The sequence below is a fragment of the Vespula vulgaris genome, chromosome 1, assembly GCF_905475345.1.
Source record: "Vespula vulgaris chromosome 1, iyVesVulg1.1, whole genome shotgun sequence".
NCBI lineage: Eukaryota > Metazoa > Arthropoda > Insecta > Hymenoptera > Vespidae > Vespula > Vespula vulgaris.
The window spans coordinates 12,813,340-12,838,399 of record NC_066586.1 but is presented as its reverse complement, the minus strand read 5'-3'; the positions used below and the strand labels follow the sequence as shown (position 1 = coordinate 12,838,399).

The 25,060-nt window shown below is 36.3% G+C and overlaps 1 protein-coding gene across 3 annotated transcripts in view; it reads left to right on the top strand.

Moving 5' to 3' along the window:
• LOC127064464 (zinc finger protein rotund-like) overlaps positions 1-25,060 on the top strand; it is a 186,536-nt gene that overhangs the window by 65,762 nt on the left and 95,714 nt on the right. For all 3 annotated transcript variants that reach the window (XM_050995576.1, XM_050995566.1, XM_050995558.1), the window contains exon 2: positions 4,679-4,951. In XM_050995576.1, the coding sequence (XP_050851533.1) occupies positions 4,679-4,951 (273 nt within the window). The remainder of the gene's footprint in view (positions 1-4,678; positions 4,952-25,060) is intronic.

Sequence of the window (25,060 nt, the reverse complement as noted above, 5' to 3'; positions counted from 1 at the left end):
TACATCACTTTAATTCCTCTTTTTAATTCTTGCGTCATAAACACACACACACACACACACACGCATGAACACAGATATCTTTTTTACGTGCAAGATGTCCCGAAATAAATGGGAAATATTTTATAGGCTAATTTGATTTACGTTCAAACGATAAAAAAAGAAATGAAACCCGTGCAAACTCACGTCCCATTAGACTTTCTTTTTCGAGTTATAGCGAATTTTTTGTTTTTATAGAAATAATTATTTCCTTGTATTAATGAAACTCGATGAAACGAAAATATTCAACAAAGTTTTCACAAAATCTGATAAATGTGAAAAGAGAAAGAGAGAGAGAGAGTGAGTGAGAGAGAGAGAGAGAGAGAGAGAGAGAGAGAGAGAGAGAGAGAGAGAGAGAGTAAGACGGTCATTGTTAAGACATTTCCATGGGATTTTATTCAAATGCAAGAAGGTCATTTCGAACATTTCTTTACTTCTAACGAAAGTAAACCAACGGGGTTCGTTAAAAATCAACTTGAAAACAAAGTCAAATAGCACATAATATATATATATATATATGAACTTTTTGTTTTATTTTTTTGACGATACGCTAAAACTACCCCTAAAATATTTCCTATTCATTTTCAGACATCCTATATTTCAACCCTTATATATATATATATATATATATATATATATATATATAAAGTCAAGGTGTTTATATTTACACGTACATAGATACGTATATACATACATACATACGATATATTCATATACATTTATATACGTATGTACATATATATATATATATATATATATATATATATATATATATATGGGTATCTGTACATATGTGCATGTATATATGCAATCCCTTTTTCGTAAGGGCAATCATATAGACGTTGGGAAAGAAGGGAAACGTTTCAAGACGATGCGCGGGAGAGTGCTTCGGCTTTCAATCGCGTGCTTCGCGAGTTTGACCCAGATTCGAAAAGAAGTTTCGGTCCATCCGATTTCGATTCCTATTCTCTCTCTTTTCTGGTTTTCCTTACATTTTTATCTTACATTTAAACAAGGCGTTTTACTCTTTCTCTCTTTCTCTCGCTAGCTCTTCGATGTTCCATTTTCTTTTAATTTCAATTTTTTTAAAACGATAACGAGACGAGCATCTATCTATATGGGAAAAGCAAAGAAAAAAATAGAAATAAGAAAAGAAAAAAAAAAGAGAAGAAATTCGCTTGAACGATTAGGGCAACGAGTTAAGGACAAGCTGACGTGTATAACTATATGTATACATCGTCGATTAAAAAGTTAGGGGGTGGTTAGTGGCGACGAGTTTTTCCGAGTAACGAGAGCATAAGACGAGATAGTAAAAAAGAAAATGGGATGGAGGTGATATAAATTTTGTTTACCTCTGGAAAAATCTTGACAGTAATTTTTTGTTTAAAACTAATATCTACAATTTTCTTTTCCTTCCCTTTTTTTTTTCAACAAAGATTATTATTATTATTGTTATTATTATTATCATTATTATTTAATAAATTACAATAAAATTGACTTCATTGGTTTAAATTTATTTTTCAGATATTATGTAAACAATTATATTTATTATTATTATTATTATTATTATTATTATTATTATTATTATTATTATTATTGTTATTATTATTATTATCATTATTTAATAAATTACGAGTGATTTCATTTTATTTTTCAAAGAAAAGACGTCTTATTATTTTAAAGATAATAATTAATTAAAAGATAAAAGATATAAATTGAAAGAAAATAAAAAACATTTTACATATCTTTGTGCTATGCTTTGTTAAATTTAAGTGCCGTTTCATTAAGTTAAATATCGACAACGCGACGTCAAACGCGACGTCATCTTTCTGTTGTTCCATTTTCCTTTTTTCGAACACACAAAAAAAGACTTTTCTTGGCGAGATTTCAATATTAGTTCTGGTAGAATGACTACTGAAATCTATAATGTACCTTTGATATTTCGAAATATCGCAACAAAACCAGTACAAGTAATAACCTTTCTTCTTCATTTTCTCTCTCTCTTTCTCTCTCTCTCTCTCTCTATTTTTTTCTTCTTTAGAAAGATAAAACGAAAGACAAAGAAGAAAGAAAGAAAGAAAAACAAATTAAAAACCTAACGCAACTGATTTATATCAGTTAAAACGATCATAAAATATGAAATCACACGGATATCTGTTAAAGTAACATTTCGATGTCGTTTTAGTTTTGAAATCGATGATATTTATTTTTGAATTCGATCGATATATACACATGCGAAGTAAAAAAGAAAGAAAAAGAAGAAGAACGAGAAGAAGGACAAGAAGAAAAAGAACAAGAGGAGAGGAACAAACAAAAAAGAAAACAATACAAAAAAAAAGGAAAAGAAAGAGAGAAAAATAGAAATATGTTCCTCTTGACACGAAAGGATTTTCCTAAATTACACGGGGTTAACTCGCGAATATATACCGGTTTATATACGGCATTGTCGATCGTTTAGGAACGTTATTTATTTAAAGAAAGGACTGTTTTACTCTTGTTACCCTTACCTCCTGACATTTCTGTGCCAGTAAACGACGTTATCGATAATAAAACGGTGTAAGCGGAGCGAAAGGACAGCTTCGTGTCGAGCGAGCATAAGCAAGTAAGCAAGTAAGCAAGTAAGCAAGCAAGCAAGCAAGCAAGCAAGCAAGCAAGCAAGCAAGCAAGCAAGCAGGCAAGCAAGCAAGTAAGCAAGCAAGCAAAAAAGAGAGAGAGAGAAAGGGAGAGAAGGAGGTAGAGAGGGAGAAGGGACAGAAATTGCGGGGACCAAGGGCGTTTCGCGCCTTTGGGAGCGTGTAATTAAGTACCGGCTGGCAATAATGAAACGCATCATCCCCTACGCGTGGAGCTCGTCCGAGGAATAACACCCTTGCTCGTAGTTAAAGCCCACGAGAAAAAGAGTAAAAAGAGAGAGTGAGAGAGAGAGAGAGAGAGAGAGAGAGAGAGAGAGAGAGAGAGAGTACGAAAGAGGCGGGGTTGGTTGCTGCTTTCCTTCGGGGGAATTGCGATAATCGGTGCAACGATTTATAACGAGCTTTCTCACGATTCGTGCTGGGCGAGCAATTAACAAGTAAATCTGCGTGGCTGCTAATTAAATCCGTCCAATTAATCGACGTTGTTGAAGGAACGATGATCAAACGCGTGTTACGAATGGAAAATGAAGAGAGAAAGGTAGAGGGTGGTGGGTGAGGTTCTGGGTGAGGGTGAGAGAAGTATGAGAGGGAGGAATCAGTGGATAGGGGGGTAAGAGGTAGGGGGTGGAAAGAGTAGGGCGACGGAAAGGACGAACGAGAAAAGAAAAGAAAAGGGTAGGAAGGGGAAGAAAAAGAAAAAGACAGAAGAGTTTATTTTTTCGTCGTGGAATAGGCTCAGCGATTTTTTTCTTTCTTGTTTTTTTTCTTTTGCCTTTCTTTTCTTTTCTTTTCTTTTTTTTTTCTTTCGTTTTCTTTTCTTTCTTTTTTTTTTCTTGTTTTCACGTTCGACGACGACTTATCGATTGCCTATCGTTGCCGGTGACGTTTCTCTGCTTTCTATGGTACCATGAATTCTTTATGAATTTCGCGTAGGATCGATGGCCAGTTGCTTAGATAGCAACCGTTAATCTTTGTTTCATCATAATAATTATATATGGTCAAAGGAATTTTTTATCGCAGTGTATTCGACCGTATTGGATTATGGAAACGAAAAATATTGAAAAGTTTCTTACTCAAGTTCAGTCTTTTTTTTTTCGATCGATTTGAAAAGTCTAATTACTCGTCTCCTCTTGTTCTTTCTTTTTTTGTTTGTTTTTGTTTCTTCTTCCGTTCATTGCCATTTATTTACACGTTTATTATCACGTGTACCTTCGGTCGAAACTTGGAGTAATTTTTTTTATCCTTTTCTTATAAATATTCTTATTGGGTAAAATATGCTTCATTATTTATGTTTTATTCTGATTGACATAGAAATTTAAAGAGAGATAGATAGGTGGATAGAGAGAGAGAGAGAGAGAGAGAGAGAGATTGAGAAAGAAAGAGAGAAAGAGAGACTTCCACTTTTTTTATAATATATTCTTATATAATAAAAAAAACTTCATTATTTATATTTCATTCCGATTGACCTAGAAATTTAAAGAAATAGAGAGAGAGAGAGAGAGAGAGAGAGAGAGAGAAAGAGAGAGAGAGGCAGAGGGAGGGACAGAGAAAGACTCCGTTTTTTATATATTTTCATTAGATATAAGATGCTTCATTATTTATATTCCATTTTGATTGACACAGAAAAATATGGACTAATTTTTCTTTTTTGTTTTCTTTTTTTACTGTAATATATTTTTAATAGATAAAACGTTTCATTATTTAAATTTCGTTGAAGGTGACACAGAAATTTAGATTAACATCATTTTCCTCATTTTCCTCATTTTCTTTCTACTTGAATATTCCTGACGAATGCATCTCAGTCATCGCATATTTAAACTCAGAGATTGAAGAAATAATTGTACAAGTTATATATTATAAATAAGAAAGAAAAAAATAAATGGATAAAATTTTCAGCCATATCAAATCGGCTGAGTTAAACGAGAATTAATATTAAACTAATAATGAAATTCTTTTTGTTTTTGAACGGAATCCTTACGTTAAAAATCCTTTTATTTTGTTGCTTACAGAAAGCGTCGTTTGCGTGGTCGGAAGGCGGCGAGGATGGTGGGGGCGGTGGCGGTGGAGGAGGAGGAGGTGGGGGTGGTGCCGGTAGTGGGGGTACCGGAAGTGGAGGAACGGGCCCCACGGCAACCGGGGGTGGCGGCCTGGCCCACTGGGTTAGCGTTATGGCGGAACACATTCACAATCCGCATTCCGCAAGCGGAGTAGCCGGTATTCATCATCAACAACAGTCGCCACCTCAGCCACCTTATCCGTGGAACAACGGTCTCTCCACTGACGTAAGTCACTTTTTGTTATTTTCCTTTCCTTTTTTCTATTTTCTTTTTTTTGTTCGTTTTCTTATTACCATACATAGCATGTGTTTTATTTAAGAAAGAAAGAGAGAGAGAGATAGAGAGAGACGTTAAATTAGATATGGCCGGAAGAGAAGACGTTCGTTTGGCTGAATCGAAAGTTGAAATAAGAGCGAAAGAAAAGGAGGAAGAGAAAAGCTGGACAGAGAGAGAGAGAGAGAGAGAGAGAGAGAGAGAGAGAGAGAGAGAGAGAGAGAGAGAGAGAGAGAGAGAGAGAAAGAGAATGAAGCTTTCTTTCTTTTCTTTTTTTGCACGGCATTCTCGAGCGAAACGAGTTGTACTATCCCTGTTTTGATTTTGTTTTTTTCCTTTACCCCGCTCTCGCCTCAATCCCCTACTCCTAGCCCTCTACGCTGTCTCCGGGCGAGAGTCCTGCATAATTTAGACGAGGCTGGATTAGAGGACGACAGAGACACGGACGGAACTTTGAGCGGTAGGGAGAAAGAGAGAAAGAGAGAGACTGAGAGATAGATAGATAGAGAGAGAGCGAGAAAAGAGAGAGATAGAGAGGTAAAAAGAACGAGAGAGATAGAAAGAGAGAGGGAGATGGGAAGAGAAAAGAGCGAGACCGAGGGAGACAAAGGGTGGAAAAGGAGGGTGAAAGAGAGACACGCGTAAAGAGACAGAAGGAAAAAAGGGACAGTGGATGGAAGAAGGGCGTCAAAAAGGGTTGAAGATCGCTTTGCATAGCACCGTTCTTTCGCCTCGCTCTGCCTCGAGGTTGGTATAAAAAAAAAGAAAAAAAGAGAGAGAGAGAGAAAAGAAAAAGAGAAAAGAAAAAAAATGTAAAAAGAAAAGAGAGGAGAAGAGAAGAGAAGAGAAGAGAAAAAAAACAAATAGACGGAAGCGCGAAAAAAGAGTCGGGAGTGTTACGGCGAAGTAAAAAAGTTTACGTGCGAGTGAAAATGAGATAGAACGTGGCTAAAGAGGGTGGAGGAGGGTGGAAAAGGCAGAGAGAGAGAGATAGACGATCGTTTGCGTAGATATTCGTCGGTTTGCAACGTTTCTTCCATCGACTACGCTGAGATTTTGCTTTTTCTCGTTCTCTCTCTCTCTCTCTATCTCTTTCTCTCTCTGTTTTTTTCCTTTTCCCTCTTTTGTTTTCTTCTTCTTCTTCTTCTTTTTTTAATCTTTCTATTTCATCGTTTTTTTTTCTTCCCCAATGACGTAACCGATACACGACGGATCTTTTCCTCCTCCTCTGGATCCTCTCCTTTTTCCTCCTTTTTTTTTCTCCCCTTCAATTTTTTCTCTCGACATTCGTCCGATAAAAAACATTCGATCGTTATACTCCTTTTCTTTGAAAATGAAAATCCTTTTCTATCTCGTCGCCGCGATTGAATGAAAATATAGGAAAATCGTAAGGGACGATACGAAGAACTGAGTATATATTTAAGTTCGAGCGAAACGGAATCGGGCGTTTTGTATTTGAATGGGAATGACGGGACCACAACGGGATTCTTGAGAAACATGTCGTGTAGAACCTGTAGGAGCTAAAAGATGTATTTCTCTTTCTCTCTCTCTCTCTCTCTCTCTTTGTCTTTCTTTCTTTCTGTCTTTTTCTCTCTATCCCTACTTCTTTGACCCTCTCGAGGAAGCACCCTGTTTTTTGTCCGTCACGGGGCCGGTAGGCGCTGGGCCATGTAGAAGAGCTATGGGATATTTCTTACTCAGGCCTTCTGGAAAAAACAAGGAGGTACGACAATACATACCGGGGACGATTTAAATAATCCGCGGCATGCAAATGCAAGGCATGAAGATTCTCACGGGGGCAGCCTATAAGTACCGTAGCGTAACGGTGCGACGATGCGTTTGCGAGAATGAAAAAGAGAAAGAGAAAGAGAAAGAGAAAGAAAAAGAGAAAGATTTCCTTCGAAGACAATCGAGCAATCTGCATAGACCGCATACGGGCATCAATATAAGAACGAGAGAAACTCACCCTGTTTGGGGATGACGAGGTCGAACCTCGAACTTTAGGTCCTCGATGAAATCGTCGACATTTTCCAAGCAACCCCTCTTATCGCACACACAAGAAAAGAAAATCTCGTAGTCGCGTTCACGAACTAAAGACATTAAAAACCATTTCGTCCTACCCTCTCCCCACTTTTTCTCTCTTTCCCCCATTAGATATTTCGTTGAGATTAACGAGATATAATTTCCAATTGTTATCCAACGACCGATCGATTATATCATATTCTCATATCGTAATAAGCGCAGTTTTAACTTTTTAGTAATTTCATTACGAATCTTTTTCTCTTTTTCTTTTTTTTTTGTGCTGCTTAAATTACGCGAAATCAATATACGATCGCGTTTTAAATGTATCTTTCGATTCGTACTACAGTTTTGTTTTCTACCTCTTAGCTCATAGCTTTCGTGAATTTATAAGTTGCATTCTTCGAGAAGTTGCTTGCATCGAATTCACGAATACGACACGCTCCATTTAACGTTGAAAAATCGGTCGACGACGCGTAAGGAATCCTCATCTCCGAGAGATTGAGAAACAGGAAAAATATAAAGAAACGAGAAAGAAAGAAAGAAAGGAAGGAAGAAAGAAAGAAAGAAAGAAAGAAAGAAAGAAAGAAAGAGAACGATAGGAAAAGATAGGGGTTGAATCGAGAGAAAGAAAAGTAGGGCAGGAGAGTCGAATGAATCGAAAGAGGCTGAGCGCGAACCCTGTAAACACGTATTCCGAGCTTGTAATCTGTCGACGCTTTCGCCCAGCGGGTGGTCAACCCTTTTTTCCTTGGGCTGCCTTTACGCCTGCCCGATCGTAATCCCTTAAAACGCTTAGAGGAGCTCTTTAGGGTAATTTTTGCTCGGGGTGGCGGTACCGTTTTATCTTCTTCCGTTTCTTCTTGTTCTTCTTCCTCCTTTTCCAGTATCATCCCTTCACCATCCCACCATACCTCACCCTTTCTCGTCCTTTCCTCGTTTTTTATTCGTCGAGATGCAAAATACCACTTTAGCCGTCCTTCTTCTTCTACTTCTTCTTCTTCTTCTTCTTTTTCTTCTTCTGCTTCGTATGGTAACTGGAATCATTTTTTTTCTTTCTTTCTTTCTTTCTTTCTTTCTTTCTTTCTTTCTTTCTTCCGTGAGAGTCCTTGGCCTTCGGTGGTGAAAAACCACCCTTGACGAAGATTATGTAAAAGAAGAATCTCTCCCTCTCTCTCTCTCTCTCTCTCTTTATATATATATATTTTTCTCTCGCTCTCTTTCTCTCTCTCTCTCTCTCTCTCTCTCTCTCTCTTGTACACGATTCGCTCATCCCTTCGCTACGGTAGGAGAAAATTAAAATAATGGCTCACGGTAGACCTGACCCCTCTTAGCCACTTTTTTTTCTACTCACTCTCCTTCTCTCTCTCTCTCTCTCTCTCTCTTTCTCTCTCTCTGTCTTTCTTTCTCTTTCCGATCGACTTTTTTTTTCTGCCATCCCTCGCTACTTCTAGCACCGCCCGAGACGAGAATGCAAATCTCGTGCAACGGCATTTTTGTCTCTGAGCTACGTGAGACAAAAAATGAAGTAAAGGTTAGACAGAGAGAAAGAGAGAGAGAGAGAGAGAGGCGTTCGGTTCATTGTCTCGTTTCGGCTACCCGTTACTACCGGAGAAACAGAGAAGAAAAAAAAATTTCTGGCGAATGGGGAAGCTAGTCGTGCTAGTTAAGAGGGTTGCGATATTTTTTTCTCTCTCTTTCTCTCTCTTTCTTTTTTTTTCCTTTGGCTTTCGAGTATCATCTATGGATCGAATAGGTTAATGAATTTTTTCTTTCTTTTTTTCTCTTCTTTTTTCTTTTTTAGTAACGTATCTCGCTGACAGGAAAAGAGAGAAAGAAATAGTTGGAAGGGTTGAAATCTCATTGCCTTTTTTTTTCCTTTTTTCTTTTCTTCGTCGTTCCTTTTTTTTTCTCTTCTTAAAGTCGAAACGGTTATATTTTTTCATTCCTTTTTTTTTGGCCTCAAAAATTTTCCATCTCTTAGTCATGCTCAAACAATTCCTACGAACGGTTTGGAAATAATAATTAAATTATACGTCAGTTGTTGATTCGCGAATTTATACCAGGTGGTTTATAAAAAAGACAAAAAAAAACTGCTACCCTAATCGCAATATATGGTTGTTAGATTTTTCTATTCTTAGCTCGTGTAAAGATATGTTTGTGGGATACAGAAAAAAAAAAGAAAATAGAAACGAAAAAAGGATACATAGTTTATTAGTTATTACTTTTAATTTATTTAACTTCAGAATGATATCCCGTTTCGACGAATTATTATAATAATATGGAAATCGAAAATAAATTTTTTTTTTTTTTAATAATCCATCATAAATGAAATATCATTTAAATTATAAGCACAAAATCGTTATTATTACAGATCATAATTTTGTTGTCATCATCCTCATTACTGTTACTATTTAGAGAACAAATCATGGAAAATTTGTTATTATAAAGTTAATGAAAAAATATTTTCATTCCTCTAAATTAAATTAATTGAAATAAATAATAAATGTATTGAATTAAATTAAATTAAAGATCTGATCTTATTTTTTTGTTATTTTTTCTTTTCTTTTTTTTTATGGCATAAAGCCTAAACCTATAGAACACTAAATAAGATTAAAAAATAAAGTTATATTGTACTTAGGGACGAAATACAAGTCTCCCTAGATACACATGTCTCAAATTACAACGATGGCTCTCGTGATTTAAAATTGCCGACTCCTGAGTTGAGAATAGGGGAACACGTTTATTAGACATAAGAGAAAAAAGGAAATAAAAAACAGAGTAATCTTTAAAACAAATATTAAGTATTTTCTGAAAGTTATTTTAAAAGAAATTATATAAGAACAAATTCATTAATAAACAGATGAAAAATAAATTCTTTTAATAGTTGTCACAAATAGTACATTATAGCGTAATAGTACGATTCATAAAAAGAAATACATTAGAGAACATGTACAATAAAAAAAAAAAAAAAGAATTCTTCATTATTATTTTTAAATAATTTATCTTTAGAATTCAAATCTGCCATTTCAATACGTCAAAATAATTAATATACATTTATTAAAAATAAATTTTTTTCTTAAATATTATATATATATTACATATATATATATATATCAAAATAGTTCATCCATTATTATTTTTAATTAATTTATCTATAAAATTTAAATCTGTCTCTTTAATGCGTTAACATAATTTACTCGCATCGAAAAAGGACTTCATTTTTTAATAATTATCTGAAATGAAAGATTGTCATTTGAAATTACAGTTTGAACTTTTTAAACATTTCATATCTTTCTCGAGCTGTCTGAAGCAATATAAGAAATACATTCGTACGTGTTCGTTCAGGCCCTTTTCTGGCGATGTTGTCACAACATTTGGCCCCAAGACAGAGTTATGGGACCCTTTTACAAAATTTTCGACCATTCTAACCCTTTTCTAACATCGTCGTTGTTCCTCACGTTCATCGTCACCCCCTGTTCGTTCACGTGGAAAATATCTTTGGCCGATGTTTCTATCCTCTTTCTCTCTCCCTTTTCTTTTTTAACATCCTAGCAAAGTGAAAGTACCAACCCTAATGTTGCAACCAGTTTACATGCTAAGATTATTTTTACTAACTAAATTTACGAACATTTATTTTCGTATATATTTATTTTTATTAAAGTACGCTATATCGACACGCACGTAACTCTAATTGCTTCAAGAATATTAAATATAACATATATGAGTCAAACAACTTTGAAAGATAATGTTTATATGATAGAAAAAGAAAAACTTGAGTTGACAATACTACTGCTAGTTTTCAAACTATTATTTCTAACGAGGATTGAATTTTTTCTTTTTCTTTTCAGATTACTCAATTTATTGTTTCTAAAGATTACATACGATTAATCACAGGAATTAAAATGCGATTTCTCGTATTATTATATCAATCAAAACGAATATAAATGAACAAACAAAAATAATAATCGTAATCTCTCTAACTTTGAGTATAAAATCATAAATCCGTGAAATTAGGCTTTCGCAAATTTAAAGTTATAAGTCAAATTATATATATACGAAGAAATAATTTATCAAGGATAATCGTAGAAATGCTTTTCGTTATAAACGAGAACTAACGGTCCCAGAGTTTAGAGATTCTTCTTAGTAAAAGAAAGTCAGGGTGTCTCACGTTCGAAACGTGACCGAGCGTAATTTATCCCGCGAACGTACCGTTAGCGGTTCAAAAAAAGAAGATCATCGTATCCGTTTCCTTCGAATAGTATGTATAAACGAAATAAAGAAATAAAAAGGAAAAAAAAACAAGAAGAGAAAAAGAAAGGGAAGGAAGAAGGAAGAAATAAAAAAGAAAACAACGAGGAAAAAAATTATGAAGAAAGAAAGAAAGAAAGAAAGAAAGAAAGAAAGAAACGAAGACAAGAAGCGAGAGCGAGTGAGCGAATAAAAAAAAAAAAATGCGAACTTCCGTGGGGCTTTTTCTTTTTCATTTTTTTTCCCTTCAATCGTTCTTTTTTTTTCTTATATATATTTTTTTTTCTTTCTTTTTTTTTCTACATCGGGTTTATATAAGATGATGGTAGCCTTAGGGTGCGTATCAGAGGCTCGAAGGGGTGCGTATGCAGATCATCGTGGAAGTAAAGTACAAAGGGCCCATAGTCTCACGCTATTGTACCGCGGCAGGTAAGATAAAGGTACTTTTGCCCTCGAGAGATGTGGCCCTTCTTCTTCCTCTTTCTCTAGCCCTATTTCGTAGTAGAATTTTAAAGAGGAAAAGAGAAAGAGAGAGAGAGAGTAAGAAAACCGTCATGGCCCTCCGTGATGTCTCTTTAATTTTTATTAATGACATCGAATTTGAATTTCTGCATCGGTGATATGGGAACCGTTCGAAAAGAGAAGAGAACCAATAGTAAAACACATATGTACGTGAGCTTCGTCTAAAAGTTCGTGCTTAAAAAGAGTACTCTCTAAGCCAGTTCTATTATTTTTTTTTCTTTTATATATATATATATATATGTCATCGATCATAATTATCCGACACTATCCGAGGTGAGCTGAAATCGATTTTCTTTTTCTTTTTTTTTCTTTTTTTTTGGTTAGTAGGGGTCGATACAGCCTCTAAGAGTTAAGTTGCTCTTCGAAATTTTCGAGATTTTTCACACACGTGAAATTTCCTTTTTTAATTTGATTATAAACATTTATTTGTTTTCTAATAGTACAGCGTAAGGAATTGTGTATTTATTTTTATTGATCGTAATATTGTTTCTAACGCATCTTCCTTCCTTCTGAATATATTTTAAATTTTAATTACGAACAATTATTTCGATAAGTAATTTTATTAGATAATGAGAGACCTATATTTGATATATTGAATTATAAAAAATTATTAGATAGCGAGGCTCGTATTTTGTATGTCATTTAAGACAATGTTAACATATGTTTACATTCTTATACATTCTAAATTTTATTATAAACAATTATTTAGATAGTGAGATTCGAATTCTATATCCCAGTTGAAACAAATTTTTAACATACAATCGAATACAATATATTCATCAATTTATTATAAACAATTATTAAATAAGAACTCGTATTCTCCACGTCGCTTGAAACAAATTTTTTAACATGCAATCGAATACAATATATTCATCAATTTATTATAAACAATTATTAAATAAGAACTCGTATTCTCCACGTCGCTTGAAACAAATTTTTAACATACAATCGAATACAATATATTCACCAATTTATTATAAACAATTATTCTACGTGTAACTTAAGACGATTTAAAGATATATCAACATCCTAAATAATAAACATGTATACGGAACATGTAAATTAAATACGAATACGGTGGTCGCGAGAAAGAAGTAAAAGAAGAAGAAGAAGAAGAAGAAGAAGAAGACGACGACGAAGAAGAACCAAAAGAAGATAATTTTTTAATTAGCGGCCATTACGAGATCCGAAGGAGACGTCGTAAAGAACGGTCGCCCCTTTCGGAGAGGCGCAGGCGTCCACGGTTCAAAGGAACGAATTAGTTCTCCTCGGGTAGATGTTGTCGGCTCATTAAAAGGCTCGCGGATAGAAGAGAACGTAACGGAGAAACAGTAGAGCCAGTGTTTTAGTGGGGCCACGTGTTTTTCGAATGACGAGTAGCAGACGCTACCGTGGTTAGATCGATCGATCGAAGACCGAGCATAACGTATTTCGTGGGAAAAAGAGGAACGTACCATTTCGTCGAATCGTTCGAATAATTTTATACCGATCTTACCGATGATGAAAGTTAAACGTTATATAGGTAAATATACATATGTAGGTGACATGGTCTTAAATACATCGATCGGGAGTCGATATTTATTATTTATTGACACCAGGCAATATCGGAATGATATATTAATACGTAATTTTATTCGTAATAATATTAATACGAATTATTAATAGATCGATCAAGATCTATTAAGAATTATTAAAAAGAAGAAAGAAGAATTCCGTAACTTCAAGAGCGAAATTTCAAATCCAACAAATAATCGAGTCGTTCGGTTTTCCTTTTCTTTCCTTTTTATTTTCTTTCTAATTTAATGTCAATCGATAATGGAAAACAAATTTATAAATAGTTGATATAACAAAGCCGTAGGATGTGTAGATCAGAGATGTTGACTGAAGATGAAGTAAAGGAGTACATAGGAGAGTGAAAGAGAAAGAAAGAGAGGGAGAAAGAGGGAGAGAGAGAGAGAGAGAGAGAGAGAGAGAGAGAGAGCAAACGAAGAGGCCGCTTATCGTGCTAGGATTTTCTCGAGAAACTAGGTACCTACTTACCCATCTACGTACCTACCTACCTACCTACCTACCTATCTACCTACGTACCTACCTACCTACCTACCTACCCATGTACCCTACCATCGTATGTGGAGTACGCGCGAAAGGAGAATCTTATTTCTATCCGCACGAGAAAGCTGGCATAAGTGAAAATTCAGAGAAAGCTCGACGAACGCGACTTGAACAACTTCGCCGATTAAACTTTTCAATTCTTTCTTACGTCACAGTTTAGATCTCCAGCAAGTTCCATAGCAGTTCTCCAAGGACTTTCAACTTTCCGAAAGAGAGAGAGAGAGAGAGAGAGAGAGAGAGAGAGAGAGAGAGAGAGAGAGAGAGAGAGAGAGAGAGAGAGAGAGTAGGCGAGAGAGGGAGATAGAGAAGTGGTAGGAGAAAATTCAGCCAAAGTTCGTTACTAAAAGCTGCTTAGCTATGTTTTCGCGTCTTCTTTTTCGGACCACCGTAGGTTTCCTTTTCTCTTACCGAATTCCCTCTAGACGAGGATGAAGAAGAGAATAAGAAAAGGAGGAAAGTAAAGGAAAGGAAAGTAAAGTAAAGGAAAGGAAAGGAAAGGAAAGGAATGGAAAGGAAAGGGAATAGTGAAGGGTGAAGAGAGCTAGCATCTGTCCGAAGAAACAGAAAAAGGTCCTGGAAATATCAGAATCGATATTTGACCCCGGAAAAGGATGAGGCGAGAGAACGTAGAGAAAGAGAAAGAAAAAGAGAAAGAGAAAGAAAAGCAAAAGAAGAAAACGAGAGCAACGCTGCTTGCTGGACGCTTTGAGGAGCCATAGTTGCCAATGTCCCCGCCATTTTCCTGATATTTGATAGATTTCAAAAGGAACGTTCCTTCTATTCGTAGTCTCCTCTCACCTCACCCTCCCAACCAAGCAACCAACCAAGCAACCACCCACCCATCCACCCACACTCCACCCACTCCCGTATCTTCCCCACTACCACCCCTTTTATATCGAACATGGCAAAAGGAAGAAGGCTCGACGAGACTATTGGAAAAAATAGATTGGAGAGAGAAAGAAAAAGAGAGAGAGAGAGCAGAAAGTCGTCGTGGTCGATAATAAAACGTTACGTGTATATAGTGGCAAAGGGGGTAGGGAAGGAGAGAGAGAAGGTAGGATGGGGTGTCGTAAGAGGTATAAGGGATGGTTGGGGATGGGGTTGGTTGGAGGTGGGCGCAAAAGGAGGTGGAAGAACGAAGAACGAATCACTACTTTTTCTTTTTCTTTTCCTTTTTTTTCTTTTTTCCTTTTTCTTTCTTCCTTTCTTTCTCTCTTTCTTCCCTTTTTTCTTTCCTTTTTTTTCGCCTTTTTTTCTCATTCAAACGGGGAATCACGCGATCCGAAGAAAAAGTTTTTGCGTAGTTTTGAAAAAAAATTAGTTACGACGCGACGGAACGGACGTTTGCAACGGGGGTAGAGCTTCGGCGATAAAGTTCTCTCTCTCTCTCTCTCTCTCTCTTTTTCGTTCTGTTTCTCTTCTTTTTTTTTCCTTGTCGTATGTACGTTCTTCTTCTTCTTTTTTTCTCCCTTCGATGTTCGTTCGTTCGTTCGTTCTTTCGTTCTTTCTTTCGTTCGTTCGTTCGTACGTTCGTTCGTTCGCCCAATGTAGTTGACAACGAACGCAAGTCGATGAAAAGTTTGAGCGCATCGTCGTAGACAACGAAGACGAAGACGAAGACGAAGACGAAGACGAAGACGAAGACGAAGACGAAGACGAAGACGACGATGAAGAAGACGACAGCGACGATGAGGACGACGAAAACGACGAGAACGAGGAGGACGATGACGACGGCGTTGAAAGTAAGTACTACTACGTCGCCTATGGACGATAATGAAGATCGATATAGGTAAAGGTAAAAAGAAAAAGAAAAAGAGACAAAAAAGAAGGAAAGAAAGAAAGAAAACTAACCGAACGAGGGTAAATGCACTTTCGAAAGCTACGATCGAAATCCACGTCGTCCGTCCGAACGTGTTTCGCCAAAGGAACTCGACAATTCTCTTAATTATTTATCGATCCTAAATTTATCAAACAATGAATACGAAAGAAAGGAAGGGAAAAGAGAAGAGGAGGAGAAGAAGAGAAAAAAAGATGAAATAAAAAGGAATGAAATGAAATGAAATGAAATGAAATGAAATGAAATGAAATGAAATGAAAGGAAGAGAAGACGAAAGAAAAGAAAGAAGAAAGAAAGGAAAAGAAAAGAAAAGAAAAGAAAGAAAAAGAAAAGAAAAGAAAAGAAAAGAAAAGAAAAGAAAAGTAAAGTAAAGAAAAGTAAAGAAAGTATATTGCTATGATGAAGGGATGATATGTACCTTAGTACTTACATACAAGTGAGAGAAAGAGAGAGAGAGAGAGAGAGAGAGAGGAAGGAGAGAGAGAGAGAGAGAGAGAGAGAGAGAGAGAGAGAGCTTTTTTAAGAGAGAACTAGATACGTATAGATACGTACATACGTACGTAAGTACGTATATACATACATACATACATACATACGTATGTACGTACGTACGTATATACTATTTCTTTCCTTACCGAAAATTTTCCGCACCGTAATTTTTCGTTTCTCGCGGACGCCGAGAGAAGAATATTTATATAAACCGGACGGAGCGGCAAGAAGACGGCGAGAGGCAACGCGAAAGCGAATTACGTTCTTGTTCGTACTTGGATGAAAACAGAAAAAGGGAGAAAAGGGTGGAACTTGCGGAAGAAAAAAGGAAAATAGGCCAGGATCGATATTGAACCGAGAGAAAAGGGAGGAAGGAGAGCGAAGGGAGAGGGAAGGAAAAAGAGAAAAAGAGAAAAAGAGAAAAAGAAAAAAAGAGAAAAAGAGAGAGAACTGATGCAGGAGGAGGAGGAGGAGGAGGAGGAGGAGGAGGAGGAAGAGGAGGAGGAAGAGAAGGAAGGGAGAAGTGAAGGGAGAAGGGAGAGGGTGGCCGGTTGGTAGATGGGAGTGGGAGGAAGGGTGGAAGAGAGGGGGTGAGGGCGAGTAGAAAAGGGTAGGAAAAGAGCGAGGGTGCAAAAAAGAAAGAAATCGAGAGAAGCGAGTCGAGCTTTGAAGATTGATACGGGCTAACGATGAAAAGAGATTTTCAATGTTCGATAGAAAAATATTCGCGAACACATAGCGACATTCCAATCACACATTTGGACCTCCGATTCTTTCGACTCTTGCGTCCCATCATTCTCGCGGCAAGTCCGAAGGATATTATTCTTTCATTTTTACGAGTCCTTTTGTTAAATCCCATACCTCTCTCTCTCTCTCTTTCTCTTTTTCTCTTTCTTTTTCTTTCTCATTCTCTTCGATTTTCTCTCTCTCTCTCTCTCTCTCTCTTTCTCTCTTTCTCTCTTCTTTCTACCCTCGTTTTCGTCTTGAAAGAATATCGAATCGATAAGAATAGAGATAGAGAGAAGGGTAGGAAAGTACTGGTAGGAGGGATGGTCTTGAGAGATAAGCGAACGCTTTTCAATTTAATTATTTTACCAAGCTTCTCTCTTCCTCTCTCGTTCTCTCTAACTCGCTCGTTCTCGTTCTCTCATTTTCTCTCTCTCTCTCTCTTTCGTTTTTAGTCCAGACGTCGAACTCGGCCGAAGGACCGATAATATTTTATCGCGCGATCGAAAAATATTGGCCGCGCTGTATAACCGCGAACGGGGTGGAAGTAAAAGTAAAAGAAAGAGGAAAGAAAGAAAGAAAGAAAGAAAGAAATAAAGAAAGAAAGAAAGAAATAAAGAAAGAAAGAAAGAAAGAAAGAAAGAAAGACGAACGCGAGGGGCTCTGGAAATGACGCCCGTTCGCAGGAAAAAAAAGGCAAGTAGAAATATCAGGATCGATATTCGACCCGGAAAAAGGAGCAGCGCTACTGCGAAGAAAAAGAAAAAGAAATAGAGAAAGGAAAAGAGATAGCGAAAAAGAAAAAGAGAGAGAAAGAGAAAGAAAAAGAGAGAGAGAGAGAGAAAGAGAAAAAGGTGGAATAGATATCGAAGGAAAAGCATGAAAAAGCGCGAAGAAAAAGGAAACACTTTGAAGAAACGTACAATGCCGAATCGTTTTCTGCGTAATATTTACTATACTAACGTAGAACGACGGATTCTCTCTCTCTCTCTCTCTCTCTCTCTCTCTCTCTCTCTCTTTCTCTTTCTCTTTTTCTCTTTCTCTCTCGTAAAAATGTCCCTTTCTAAGGATAATAAACAGGATGGATTCCTTACCCCGTTATCGGGACCTCAAAGTCGACGACCTGATTTCTCAAGGCGTATTCGATTCGTTCTTTACGTATATATGTATTGTATATCTCTGTGTGTGTGTGTGTGTGTGTAAGAGGACGATATCGAATTTGTTTTAACAAGATAAAACGTTATGATTTGATTTAATACAAAACGATTTTTTATATTCGATCTTTCAATTAATTTCAATGATTAATTATTAACGTAATGTAATCTAATTATTAATTTATCGTATAAAATATTATTTATTTATATTTATTATATGATACATGTACGACGAAAATTAGACAAATCGAAATAGAAAAATTCAAAAAAGGAAAAGAGAGAGAGAGGAAGAGTGAGAAAACGAGTTTCTCCATAAGACGTAAATTCAGTTTGGATGTGAATGAAAGAAAGAGACAGAGAAAAAGAGAGAGAGAGAGAGAGAAAGAAATAGAAAGATGTAATTACGTCATTATACGTCACTATGATCCCCATCCGTTACGAATGATTTGGGTCGACCAGGTATAAGGTTAACCGACTACCTGACTGACACATAATTCTTCTTTCGTCCCCAAACAATTTTTGAACTTCTTAATGTCGATCCAATAGCGATCGATGATCAGTCATATCTCAACCAGTGGTTGACTGATAATCGACCTACGACGACGTGCGAAATCTATTTTCTCCTTTTTCATTATTTCGAATCGATCGAGATCGATGGCACGTAGTAACGCGTAAAAAATATTATTCTATGGTAACTCGATCAAAGGATGAGTTCAAGGACCGAGAAAAATAATTTTATTACGGATACAAATCTTACATCTTATATACATCTTATATACATCTTATATACATTACATAATTTTATTGGTTCGAATTGTAGCAACTTCATTCATTCGGTAATTCGAGTTGGCGACCGCAAAATTTCGGAAAGACTCGAATATCTGCGAGTATGTGGTAAGCAGGTGGTAACGTCCGAATGTTCTCTCTTTTTCTTTCTCTCTTGTTCTCTCTTTCTCTCTTATTTTCTCTCTCTCTCTCTCTCTCTTTCTCATCTATCGTACAATGGGCAGGTGCCCGCACCTGCTTACGGCCCTGACCAGTGGCTCGCGGTTTTTACCTTAAGAGTCTACCCAAACCGAGTGCTTTTGATCTATACGATGTACCTATCGACGTCTCTTATCTGAGAATATTAGAAGCGTGAAATTATAGAAAATTTGATGGATTATAAAAGAACTATTCGCATACATACATATATATATATATATGTGTGTGTGTGTGTGTGTATATAAATGAAAGAATAATTAATGCGATAAAAGATTTCTTTTCCTTTTTTCTTTTTTCAAATAATAATAATTAAATAAAAAAGAAATAAAATATAAATAACTCTCAAATTTTTTTCTTACACGAAAATTATATCATTTCCAAATAAAATAATAACGTTATTGTCAAACGAAAAGAAATATTATTATTATCATCGAATTTATTCAAATACACGAACGTGTATATGAAACATATTAGTAACGTTAATGTTATAATATAATGTTAGAATATTCGATGAATACCGATAGATATACAGATAGATAGATAGATAGATAGATAGATAGATAGATAGGGCACTCGACTAGAGCCGTCGATGCCGTCATACAGTGAAGACGTCATCGAGCCCATTAAAAGGTTCGAATCTTGGTGTCGCACACGATATTCTCCTCGTTTGAAGAAGTACCTCTTGAGAAACGCTACTCAAGAACTCCCTATCTTCTTATCTTTCTTTTCTCTCTCCCTCCTTCTCTCTCTCTCCCTCCCTCCCTCTCTTTTCTCTCTTTCTCTCTTTCTCTCTTTCATACATCGCGAAACAAACGCTCGTCTGTTCCTAACGGGAATCTGTCGGCATCGTTGCTTCCCCTCATCCACCCCTTCGTTATATATTCATGCATATATACCTATATACATAGATACACACGTATATACATCCACACCCATATATATATATATATACCTACACATAAATACGCGGCTCTTTTTTCTTAATCTTCGTTCTTTCTCCTTGGGGAGAAGTAGGAACAGTCACGCCAAGTACTTTCTCGGCAGGAAGAGTCCTCTTTAAAAATGTCCTAGCAGTAACATTGGAAGACCGCGAGCATAAATCAAAAAGGTCGGAGGGCGGCGTTACGACAACGTTTCTCTCTCTTTCTCCTTTCTTTCTCTCTCTCTCTGTCTTTGACTGTCTCTCTTTTCTTCAAACAGATATAATGGAATGATGTTGAACAGCATCGTATTCTCATTTCGATAGAAAGGTATTTCAAGAAGAGATCATCTCGATTTCTAAAAAGATCGAAAATATGATAACGAAATGTCCTCTCTCTCTCTCTCTCTCTCTCTTTCTTTTTGTATATGTATCTTTTTCTATCGGTCTATCTATCCGTTTTGCGCTGTCTATCTATCTATCTGTTTATCTTTCTCTATTATACTTTTTTTCCTTTCTCTGTCTATCTCATTTCCTTTCTCTCCTTCTCTCTCTCTCTCTCTCTTTTATTCTTTTTTCTTTCTTTTTATATTTATTTTCAAAATTACATATAAGTTTTTTCTGGACATATTCGATAGCACAGCTTATAGAATACAAGAGAAGAAGACATTCAGCGTGGTGTTTCTAGTCCAGACGAGACGCAAACCCCTTTTCCACCCCCTTTTCTCTTGCCACCTTGCGCTCGAACAGGTCGAGCCGAGTGCACCGGTAAAACAGCCCCTTAAAACGGTTTTACTGCCGCGTACGGGGCGCAACGACGTCTAGACGGCAGAGCCGTAAAGTTTGACCTACTCACCCCCGACCATCACCCTCTTTACAACTCTCTCTCTCTCTCTCTCTCTCTCTCGCTCTTTCGCTCTCTCGCTCTCTCTTTCTTCCACCCTCTCTTTTGCCTCATCGTAACACCCTCCCTTTTACTCTCCCCTACTCGCGAGACGAGTCTCCTTGCGAAGGTACGCCAACGTCAGCAACCAACGTTCCTTAACTTGCAAGGACCTTGAAAAACTGGGACAAAGGGACTTCTCTTCTTTTCTCTTCTCTTCATTCATTCATTCATTCATTCATTCATTCATTTATTTATTTATTCTCTTTTCTATTTTCTTTTTTGTTTTCTTTTTTTAGAATCATTTCAAATCCTTCGAATCGAACGAGATTTCTCTTTTTCCTTTTTATTTTTTTCCCCCGGTTCGATCAACACTTCTAACACTTTCGAGATGTAATATTGCATTGATTTCTTACATAGATCGTTTAGAATCAATTTTTATTGTTATTATTATCATTGCTTTTTCTGAATTTACCTCTTCATGAGAATTTCGACCTGACGTCGAAACGATCTACACATGTTTGTACAGTCGAAACAGATTCGTTCCTTTAAAAATTTCTTGATGGTATTTCTTCTTGGTAGTATTCGATCTGATCCTAACGTTTCATTATCATCATCATCATCATCATCATCATCATCATCATCATCATCATCATCATTTCCGTTATTATCGCTGTTATTATCGTTTCATTGTAATTGATTTAATTATCAGAGAATGAAATATTTCGTTGTTAATTCCAAATAACGTTTGACGGATGTTGGAACTAGGGCAAAGGGTTAGGAAGCACAAGAAGAGTCGTAAGAAAGGGTAGTAGCAGACCCTCGGAGAATTTCATTTCAACGCGTCTCAGGAACGACGCTCGATTCGTTTCTCTCAACTTACGTACTTACGTACGTACGTACGTACGTAGGTAGCTACCTATAGGTATGTAGGTATATCCCTTCCAAATGTTATCGGAGCATCGGAGTCAAGAATGGGTGGTCGCTGGAAAAGCGATCACCTATATTTTTTCCCAAGGAAAAAGGGAATTTCATTTTATTCTCGAATTCTTTCACGTAACGCGCTTCTTCTTCTTCTACTACTACTATTCTACTATTACTACTACTACCACTACTACTATTTCTTTTTCTTCATCTTTTTCATCCTCTTCTTCTTCTTCTTCTCCTTCTCTTTCTCTTTCTCTTTCTCTTCTTCTTCTTCTCATTTTGTTAATTTTTTGTTTCATTTCTTTTTTCTTTTCTTCTCTCTCTCTCTCTCCCTTTTTTTGTTTTGTTTCATTATTTACCTCCCACGTCTTTTCTTCTTTTCTAGCCGAAAGAATTCACGAAGCATCGAGGCTACCTCGTTATCTTTTTTAATTATGCGCGCGCGCACGCTCGTCCGCGTTTGTATCTACCTACCTGTCGTTGTCAATTTATCAGTGCACCGTATTTCTCTTTATTTTTGTTTCATTTTTTCTTTCTGTTTTTTTTTCTTTTCTTTTCTTTTCTTTTTTTTTATTCTTTTTTCTTCCCCTCTCTTTCTCTCTTTTTCCTTGCTTTTTCTTCATATTCTTTTAAAAAACTCGTTATCGACTTTGTACACATTTATAGTTTTTCTTTTCTTTTTATTTATTTTTCTTTTCTTGTTTTTTTTTCCCCTTTTTTTTTGTCTTTTCTCTCAACATTCGTTCGCACACTCTCGTTCCAAGTCGAAAATGTAGAAACGTCCGATCTAAAAATAAGGACCACGTCGGTAAATTTCAGTCCTTTAAGGTCGTGGAAGCAGAAAAGTCGGTCAAACGAAAAGTTGGATGTAAAGGGAATCACGTGGCCCTTTTGAAAACTAGCAGCGAGCATGCTCGCGGTTCACGGGTTTTACGAGAGTTTTGAGTTTGAAGTGTCCAGGAACCTTTTAACGTTAATTGCGACGGTTTTTCTTTTCTTTTTTCTTTCTTTCCCTTTTTTCCTCGTTCTTTCTTCCTTTTCTTTCTTTTTTTTTTCTTTTCTGTTATATATATATATATATTTTTTTTCCCTTTCCCTCCGGGTTTCAGCGTAAACACGAAAATTTTGCCCTTCGTACTTCCTACTTAAAAATTCCAACGTTACACGGAATGGGAAACTTACTTATTTTTGGATTGAGTTTACGAAAAGGTTGTAACATTTAATACCGATAGACCGATAGTATTTCATGAAAAATGATTAAGATCGAGGAATTGCGAACGATTCGATATTCGATTTGTGGAATTAATAGAATCAAAGAGATTTCCGAGGGGCCAACCTTTCCCTTTGCTATTTCGTTGAAATAGACTGTACCTACCGGAATAGCACGGGAATTATTTCTCGAGCAAGTAAAGACCCTTCAGCCGGTTCTACCCTTTCGTCGACGTTCAGCACCATACCGTACCGTACCGTACCGTACCGTACCGTACCGTACCGTACCGTACCGCACCGCATCGCACCGCACAAGGACTTTTTCCTCGCACCGACGTATCCGGAAAAGCTTCCACTTTCCACTCGTCCTTGGAACTCGATGGCTCCGTGGTTAGTGTCGAAAAAAGAAAACTCCGAGGTTCTTTCAAATAATTCTCTTCCTCTGTACTCTCCTCTCGTCTCGTACGGCCCTTTCCACGTTTTTGCCAAACGAGTTTCTACTCTCCTTCTATCAGAAAATACCCTAAGCTTTATCGAACTTACGAGACTTAACTTTGTTCTTTCTCGTCGGGACTAACCGAAAACGTTACCAACCTGAAATTATTTTCACGAATACGTGAACCTCTCGATTCTTGATCCTCCCCTTTAAATCTATCCTACGAATTTAAACGCGTCGTTTGTAAAAAAAAAAGAAGAAAATGAAAGAAAAAAAAATCTCTAAGAACACTGACAATTGTGATCGGGTAAACGTGGATCCCTAAGAATCGGTCCACCACGTGTTGACTCGAAGAATGGCTACTTTTAGAGAACCTAGTGACATTTTCTCTCTCTCTCTCTCTCTCTCTTTCTTTTTATTTATCCATCTATTTACCTACTTCTGTCTTTTTTATTGACAAGTTTAAGAAATTAGAAAAACTGTGCATATTTTCCTACTAGAATAAAAATTAAAAGCACGAATAATTACCTATTTCTTTTTCTCTCCTTCTTTCTCTCCCTCTCTCTTTTTCATTGATAAGGTTAAGGAACTAAAAAACTGCATATTTTTCAACTAGAATTAAACTCCGCACGAATAATTATCTCTCTCTCTCTCTCTTTCTCTCTCTCTCTCTCTCTCTCTCTCTCTCTCTCTCTCTCTCTCTCTGTTTTTCACGTTCTTGCCTTACTGTAGCGATGGCGAACCCGTGACCCGCGGGTCACTTTATGACCCGCTAGGGAAGTTTAAGTGACCCGTGAATTTTTAAAAAGTTTGACTAAGATTTACTAAATTGTATTTAGAAAAAAGAGGAAAATAAATTACGTTTTCAAATCTTTGTGAAACACACAAAAATGGAATCTTAAAATGTTATGCTAATAGATAATATCAATGGAGGATCAATGGAATATTTTTATTTCATTTCTAATAGAATCGCAAAATGTTTGAGTCATTTAATTATTTACTTACGCAACATTGTTCGAACATTTCTGAAAAAAAAAACAGAAAGAGGTTATCATCTCAAAAGCAGCAACATATTTTTCTTTTTTCTTTTGCTTATTATAGATCGATCATAAAGCTAAATATAAAATGTGTTCTTATTTTTTTGTTTAAATTACTCGATTTGAACATTCGAAAAGACGATTGATAAATGGATAATTTCTTCATTTGACTTCGACATCACTCTCTGCCGAACAATTACAATTCGATCGTTATGAGTACGCGATATTACGAATATTCTTATTTTTTATTTTAAATTACTCAAATTTGTATTAAAAATTATCGAAATAGTAGATCTTTCTTTTCTTTTATTTTCTTATTTTCCATCGATACGAAAAAACTTACCGATTTCTTTTTAATCAATCGAAGATGTCGGGATACGTTTTATGGCGCCTTTGATTGCAAGGAAACGCGTTTTTGTTGAGTACAATTTTCAAAGTCTTTCCCAGTGGGTACCCTCAAGGGAGTTATATTTCGTTCAGATAATACGTGCCAGCTTCGACACCCGAGACTATCGGTTCACATAAATATCACGACCTTCTTAACTTTCCGCCCTCA